We start from the raw sequence: 8,553 nt of genomic DNA, 5'->3' as shown, positions 1-8,553 counted from the left end.
GGCACTGATGCTAGATTTGAACAGGCTGCATAAGAAAATGTTTTGCTAGAGTTAGAGGGAAAAAATAACAAGGTAGGGAAAAGAGAAGAGAAAGACTTGGCAGGAGGACAAACAAAGTGTGTGTGTGTCTGGGGGGTGAGGGGGAGGATGTATCAGTGTCAGAGGGTTGCTTGGGATTACTCAGAGCTGGCGGGGGGTCAGACCACTGACCCTGCTGGTGTACGCAGAGCATAAACACGGATGGGACAGAGCTCAAGCAGATAATTAGTGCTCAGTTGATATTCCAGGAGCCGGGGCAGCTGGGTAATGACAGGCAGGGGTAAGGTCAATATCCGAGGCTGCGCTGTGTATCGCCCTCTCGGTGTCGGCCAGCGTGGACTAACATTATGCTGCCTCCTCACTGCACATTAATGCACCACGGAAGCCCCTTCAGATGAGAAGCGTGTCTGTGTGTGTGCATGTGCATGTGTTTTTCTTTAGTGTGTGAAAAGACTGGCAATAGAGGGAGGTGGTGACCCAGAGAAAGTTTTGTGACTATTGCTGGCTTTTCCTCTTCTCTGCCCAATTCTCAAATTATGTGTGATTAGATCTCTACCTATTTCAATATTTCACATAAAAGTATTTATTAGTACATACAATGCGTTAACAGATCTTAGACTAAAGCTCTGAATCCTAGGAGGTAATGAGGGCTATGCGCACGGAGCTAGCCGGCTATCTATCACAAATCCCCATCAAGCCAGTTACATGCTGCAATCCGAGCCATAAGCATCTAAACATGTTTTAACAATATGAACATTTCTTTAACAACATTTCTTTTGATTTACTCTAGTTAGAAAGTATTTCTGCTCCTTACATAAAATATGTTGCTTTTTATGAGGTATGAAACAGTTTGATTCTCTCAAAACGCTTTTGACATTTGGCACAAACTCATAGTTGTGTTCTTTGCTTAAACTGCGCGCATGTGTTTACAATAAAAAAGTGTGTGACTGCCCAATTCCACAGTATCCATGCTTCTTCAAAACAGATCGACAACTTGGGCACATGTGGTATGAGAGCGGAAAGGCTCATTGAGTTCAAGGCAAATGGTTGCCTTTTATTCTTTCTTGAGCTGCCTATTTGACTACAGTAGGGCACTCTATTTTTCCGAGCTCCTGTCAGGCACGACACCAGTTTACACCACAGTGTAACTCTGAGAGCACCTGAGGAATATGCCTCATTCAGGCTTACACCTGCAGCAGTCAATGAAAGAACATTTTAAAATGAAAGGTCTCCAGTACCTATTTAGCATCCTACCTCCGGCCACACCAGTGTGCTGGTGAGAAGCTTTACCTTGCAATGCCACCGACACCTCCTCTCGCTTTACTGTCGTACCCCTGGATCCATGCTTGCCATCGCAAACTTACCGCATCGTTTTCTTTTCGCAGAGCATTCTCTTTCCTCTAGAGTGTTGGGGCAGGGGTTACCCTGGGCGCTGGGCTCCTGCAAAACTTTCCGGGTGCGAAGTTGCTGCCGTGAGCAGGCTTTCCCTTTCCGTGGGCACTGTGTCCACTCGCTCCATTCTCCCACTTCACAGTGGACTACCATAAGAGATGGGCCAGTCAGGAAACTGAATCAGGATTTTCTCCCTTATTTTCTCTCACTTTCTCCATCGCTTTCACACACACACACACACACACACACACACACACACACACACACACACACACACACACACACACACACACACACACAGATGCTTGCTTGCATTGGTCACAAGAGCATTGCTGCTGCTGTTAGGCACTCACCAGTGGGGATGCACTCCAGCACCTGCTGTCTGGGCTCAGTCCCCTCAGGGCAGTTAGCATGGCATTGGCCATGCAGCAGGTAGTGCCCTGATGAGCACCGCGTGCAGGTCTCACTGCTCAGGCAGACATCACAGTCTGCCGGGCAGGCTGCAAGACCAACACACAAACACATAACACACCACGGTCACGCCACAGCAATGCACACGCCTTCCGCGGCCCTGCTGCTTCAGCAGCTGCAGGGCAGCTGACACATGCATTATGACATTGAAGTGATTGCACCTCTATGTCCCCTAGCAGCATCTAAATGCTGCTAAACCATTATGATGGAAGAAGGCGGCTACTCACAAGGGACACACTCCCTCTTGGTGTCGCTGGGCACTAGGTCATCTGGACAGCTCTCTTGGCATTTCCCCTTGTGAAGATATGAGCCTGCTCTGCAGCGTGTGCAGAAGTTCTTGTCGAAGCAGGTGTCACACTCGGAATCGCACTCTAGAAAACAGGTAACGCACCTGTTACTGTTCATGCCATGTATCAACCAGCCACAATTGCACCTTTACACTGACTTTGATTAATGAGCAGTGGCACTCCTTACTTGAGCAGTAATTCTTTTCAGGAGAACGAGTGCCGAAGAAACTCTTGGGACAGGATGCCAGACACACGCCAATCTGCTTCATGCCGTCCCTCTCCAGGTGGAAAAAGAGCTTTGGCAGGCATGTCAGACAGCCGTTGTAAAGCGAACAGGTCAGGCAGCCTCCCGTGCATCCTGGGTTCCCTCCTAAACTCTCAAACCAGGCAGAAAAATAAATCAGCTTTACGTTAGCATTACATGAACACTGAGCACCGCAAAAACTACTCTTTAGTCACATGTTACCTGTTTCATTTGACTATGACTTTCTTGTTATTTCCCCAAATTGTTTTTTTTAACAAAAGAGGAACAATTTAGGAACACTGTTCACTGTGAGCTGTCATCCTCACATTTCCTTAACATAGGAAATCATCAAACCATAATAAAGTAGCTAGCCCAGTCAGTATGCTGTCACACCATACATTCTTTGCTCATGTTCCTAGGTTTCTCCCTCAAAAAATCTGTCTAATCTTGTTTTGGTTTCTGGTTTGGATCAAAATCTGAAATCAAGCCATTTCATTGGCTTCCATTCACATAATTTTTAAAAAGTCAGCCCCAGGACATTAGTAAAGTATAAACTGTTCATAATATCCATATACCTCAGTATTTTTCTAAAACATTCCAAACAAACCCAACAAGCTGGACTTTGGATCCTCTCTACATTTTGAAACACAACTCGAAATTTTGGGAACACTTAAATGGTTCCAGGTTTGGCTGAAGAAATAGCAGAACTATCAATTAAGGCTGCGACAATGTATCCTAATGTAGCCTTATAGTAAACATGACAAGAAGCCCCTCATCTGTGGATTCTCCTGGCAGAGAAACTAATCAGCAGAGACACTGCATACCGGGCCTTGCACGCAAACACCAGGACAGTAGCACTGCTCTGTCCATAAGTACAACAACAAACTGTCCCTGCTCTGACAGTGATAGCAGAGAAATCAACCCCTGCCTGCCTCCATAAAGCCATGAGTAAGAGCTTCTTCTTGGCATGCTTATGAAACATTCTAACTCCATCCACTTATGTTGTCATCCCCATATACAACTCCCTGTCATTTTGCTGCTCACATCAAAATCACACACCATTTATTTATTAATTCTTTTGTTTATTAATCTCTTGGTTTATTGTTTTTGACAGCGTGATTTTGGACCCAGAGCCCACTGTGAAGTTGCCTTGTTTCAGTTGAAATACTAGCTGTCAAACAACTAGTCAAGCATCCAGCACAGCGGTCAGGTAAACAGAGCATGCACTTGCTGATTACATCAGCATTATAGCGGCAACTATAGAGTCATGCCGAGACCATTTACATTAAATACCTCACTGCATTCCTGAGTCTAAAAATGGATTGTTTGAACGAGGACTACTGATTGAACTCAATTGGTTCCATGTGTTTCTCCCAGGTCAGTTGGTAGATATCTCTGAATGTAGGGGAGGCTGAGCACACAGGCTCTGTGAAAAGAGGTTTGTGGACAGGGCGGTAGACACCATACCTATGCCCTGGGTCAGTTTGTGGACAGGGCATTAGACACCGTGCCCGTGCTCTGGGTCAGTTTAAATAAAAATTAAAAATAAAAATATATGACAGAAAACAGATCCCTTTAAACATACACAAAAAGAAAGAAAAAATAATCCATTCTAAAAAAAAAAAGTTCTAGTTAAATGTACTCTTATCTTAAAGTACAGTATGAATACTTCTCAGAAGCTTAACCTCAGCAACAACCTTTCCTGTACTCTCCACACTCACCCCATTACATGGAAACCCATGAAGACAAACATGAGGTTTATCCTCTTTGTACCACACAAGCACAGAGGTGTTTCCAACCTGTTCCCTCCCTGCCCTTGCATTCCATGCCATTGAACTGTGTTAAGGCAACTTTTTTTCTCCTGCTTGTTCTCTCCCCTTATTCTCTAAGTTCAGCCTTGGCTGCCAGCTTGCAATAGATCATGGATATTCTGTTTGACATATCTCTGCAATCTTTACAACTGCTGTCCATTTGCCCACATGCACGGCTGCCAAGGCCCTCTAATTCACAGAGCCCTTAACATGGAGGAATGTTGCATGCCCTCGTGCTGCCATAGGCTCCAGGCCGACTTGCATAAGCCAAGCATGAGCACTCCTGGGATCTAAACTCCCCTAGTTGTTTTGCCATGGTTCAAGCCCAACGGCCACAACACGAGCATTCCCAGAAACAAATTGATTAGTGGCGCAGTTAAAACATTATTAAATAGCAATATTTCAGAGTCATGCCCAGAGAACTGCAGTCTGAGTCATCATAGAACAGTTAACTGAGACATTAATGATAAGAGGCGACCACACACAGCCAAAGATGTTTAGTCAAAATGAAACAAACAAAATAAATGATATATATTGATGAATATGGCATGCACGGGTGTTGCTGAAGTGGCATTTGGTCTATTTACTTCACATTAGGTGATTAATAGACTGCAAACTATTGATGCACTTAATGCACTAACTAATGTAAACAGATATACATACTCATAAACTGAACACAGTATATACCTAAGCATTTACTGATACACAATTATATTTCAGTGGAATTAGAACAAAGATTTGATCCAGTTTCCAAGTCTGAGAAAACAGTATCAATACATATCCAAAGCAGTCTCAGCTATCAGTTCCATAGCATATAATTGCGCATAGACAGAAGGCTACTCCTGGAGGAGATAGGAAGCGATTGAGGTCACTCGCCCGCTGGGCCACTCACTGTGAACTCGTTCTGCCTGCGGCGGTGGTCATTAACCCATCTCCCTCTCTGACTGCCACAGCTGATCGTGACTCCCTCAGTTAGCACGCTCGGATCGTGGTTGACGTATATTACACAGACTAATATTTTCCTTCGCTGATTTTGTCAGTGTTGTGAGCAACATTGCACTACTTTTCAGCAGTCCACTGTAATGCCCATAGTCTAAATGATGCCAGCTATTCTATAATTTGTACAAACCTCTCCAACTTTCGCGCAACATGGATAAAAAGAATTGTGATGCAATGCGTCAAAAATGACATTTTCATCTTTTATTAGTGTAAAGCAAAAATACGAAAGTTAAAGCCAAAGACGTTTGAAATTTGTAGCTTATTGAACTTACTGTTTTTCCCCGATGGACGGATATTTCATGCACATAAAACCACAAACCACATATGCAGGGAATAATACCTTGACTAGAATGCCCAGACCAAAACAAAAATATTCTAACAACACAAGCCATGATATACAATATTTACACATTCGTGTTTCAAGCAGGCTCAAGAATAAAATGGAACTCCTCCACCCTCAAAATAAAGAAATGGCTTCCAGTTGAAGGCCTTCCAGTAAAACAGTGCGCACCAATTAAGCTTTCTAATTGTGCTCCTTTTATACACCGTATAAGAAAGCAAACTGTACATTTTTAAATTAAAAATTTGATTCATGCTCTATACGCTTATTGCATTTCCCATATTCTGCACTTGTCCAAACATAAAATTGAACTGTACTTTAATGTCTCAGACCTTATACGCACTATTGAGGAACTCCAAGTTCAAGATCACAATTGTTGTACTGTTTGTTCCGTTTTGAACATTTCTTTCCTACGCCCTTGATTTCGAATATCATGCATACAAAATCCAAGTAAACCACTGACTGAATTTTACCTGTTAAGCTTTAAATAGCTATGATCATGAGTGCTTTTATTGTTGCGTACAAATTAGTTATGTCTTGTTCTATGAACAACGAAGGTAAATTCTAGGGGTAGTTCTCATACCCCTAATACCTCAAAGGGATACGTGTCGATTCCAGAGGAACATAAAGAGGCCTAGTCCACATTTTGCACCGACCGCTAGAGAGCGACGCAAACAAGGGATTGAAAAGCGCCCTCGCTGGTGACGATAGCGGAGCAGCGAAAACAACCAAGTAAAAAAGTTTAATGTGACTGCTGTCTGTGAAAATATTAAGTTTTCACGTGTGTTGTTTTTACCCCGTAACTGAGTGATGACATAGAGTAAATCCAATCACGTGTAGGCTACCACTTTAATCCGTTACGCACGGGAGCCCGGTAGCCTACAAATTACAAATTAAGCGATTAATTAAATTTAGTGACATTTTATAATGTTGCGTTCCAAAATACGCTTCAAACCTTCCGTCAAATCCATACTTTCCGTCAACGAATGGATGATGCTAAAGAAGTAAACATGTAGTGTAGTCGTCTGAGAGGATTTTTAAAAATTGGGCAGATATTTTGTAACAAAAATAAAAATTGTGCGATGTTAAAACATATACCCTCGATTTACTACTTCGAAAACATTCTTGTTTAAGACACCGATTTCAACAAGAATGCCATATATGCGCACGATTAATACGTTAAAATTTTGAAGTTAAACTGATATTACATCTCGCTAAACTTACTTTTAAGTACATTACAAATAGGAAAAGTTAAAAGCCAGTATTTTACAATATGCAGGACTCACTTTAAGGGAACGTGCAGGTGTGCGTAAAGCATCTTACCAAGCGCGCACTACTTACGTTTATGTTGCCGGTGCCTGGAGGTGTGATGCTGACAATTTATGTATTCCATACAGTGCAAGATCAAAACAAGGGATATTAGTTGCAATTGCATAGTAACCAAGGGATGATGCTTGTCTTGCCAATATTAATGTCTTCGACAAACCTGTGATTTGTTGCACCGACTTTGCAATACAATATATGTTCCTACACCGGGCAGAAGCCCCGACTCTGCTCAGGCGAATTTATAATGGCCCAATAACACCTGGGCCGTTTCGGCAGTAACATCCTGAAAGCAATCCACATATGTGCCACTTAAAGAAATCGACTCAAGGTGGTATCCGCAGAGTGGTACTCATTTCATAGAAACATTCAAAGTTTTAGTCCTCCATCCATCGCATTGTAAGCAAAACCTAGAGGTGGGGATGGAAATTCAACTTTGGCATGACAATAAAGGTGGATTATCCTCTTCCCGTATTCCTCTTTGGAAGACCGTGGCAGGTCCAGGTGTGAAGGCTACTTTATTGTACTTGGCATGTAGTAGGAGGTCCTCGCGTCAGCAGCATCTCACTGAATTAACTACAACTTTCACTGCAAGCCTGTTTGAAATGCCATTATAAATTCACTTTTTTATATTACTGACGCAATCTCTAGGTTTAACGGTTGAGCAACTCTCTCTCTCTCTCTCTCTCTCTCTCTCTCTCTCTCTCTCTCTTTCACTGTCTGCTCACCGACCAACACTCTCTCGTCCGATAACTGATGACTCCAGCTCTATCCCGTCCCTTTCCCCCCTTCTGAACTCCAAAGTTTATTTAGAGGGCGAGCCCCCAACGTCAGACGCCCCCCCCCCCCCCCAACACACCACGCGCGCGCTCTACCAGCAGAAAACAAATACTACCTGAGCATATGAACATATGATCCATCTATCCATTTAAGACTATTAATACAAGCCACCGAACCTTTAAAATATAGATTAGGTTTGTTGAGTTCGTTATCTTTGTGTTTGTTGCCTTGCTTGACAGTCGGCTGGACTGTCCTCCATACCAGTTCAAACAAAACAACTGCGGATGAACGAATAAAATAAAATAAACAACTGTTTTTATTTTTTTCAGGATAGGTCGCTGCAGACTGTATTTAAATACCTCCCTCCTACAAACGCAAAAAATAAATGTATAGTGTCGCAAAAGGTCGTATTGAGTTTCAGATCTATGACTGTAAAACTGTTAAAACACACACACAGTGGGTAAAACAGTCATTCAACGTAAATTCCATAAAGGAAATGAACAAAGTAGATAATAAAAGAGAATAGCTTCTCATTATAGCTTATTAGAACTAGGTTGGTAGTCACCAAACAAAACCAGTGAACAGTAGCTCACAACAGTTCAGCATTCATATTAAGAACTTAATAAATCCAAGTTGCTGCAGCGATCTGACGGACCTTCTTCATCCACCTGAGACCATGTCGCTTTTCCATGCAGCTTGCCATCTGCTCATATCTACAGAGAGTCCTCAGCACAGCCCAATAGCAAAGTGCACCAAACAGACAAATAAGGGCTTTATGTATATGAAATTACAATGCATTTATAATAATACAGTATTCTCAGAAAATAAAACCTTGCATATACAGCAATTGTAAATTTTCAGGAAAAA

The 8,553-nt window shown here is 42.5% G+C and overlaps 1 protein-coding gene across 1 annotated transcript in view; it reads right to left on the bottom strand.

Moving 5' to 3' along the window:
* Positions 1 to 7,629, bottom strand: part of rspo3 (R-spondin 3) — a 15,744-nt gene extending 8,115 nt beyond the window's left edge. Inside the window, exons 1-5 of the mRNA XM_027019287.3 lie at positions 6,925 to 7,629; positions 2,377 to 2,559; positions 2,130 to 2,273; positions 1,785 to 1,931; positions 1,404 to 1,577 (exon numbers count right to left, since the gene is read on the bottom strand). Coding sequence (XP_026875088.2) covers positions 1,404 to 1,577; positions 1,785 to 1,931; positions 2,130 to 2,273; positions 2,377 to 2,559; positions 6,925 to 7,018 — 742 coding nt within the window. The 5' untranslated portion in view covers positions 7,019 to 7,629. The remainder of the gene's footprint in view (positions 1 to 1,403; positions 1,578 to 1,784; positions 1,932 to 2,129; positions 2,274 to 2,376; positions 2,560 to 6,924) is intronic.
* Between the last annotated feature and the right edge of the window lie 924 nt (positions 7,630 to 8,553).

Source organism: Electrophorus electricus, chromosome 14 (assembly GCF_041902795.1).
Source record: "Electrophorus electricus isolate QZ-2024a chromosome 14, ASM4190279v1, whole genome shotgun sequence".
Taxonomy (NCBI): Eukaryota; Metazoa; Chordata; class Actinopteri; order Gymnotiformes; family Gymnotidae; genus Electrophorus; species Electrophorus electricus.
This window is presented reverse-complemented; position numbering and strand designations above follow the sequence as displayed.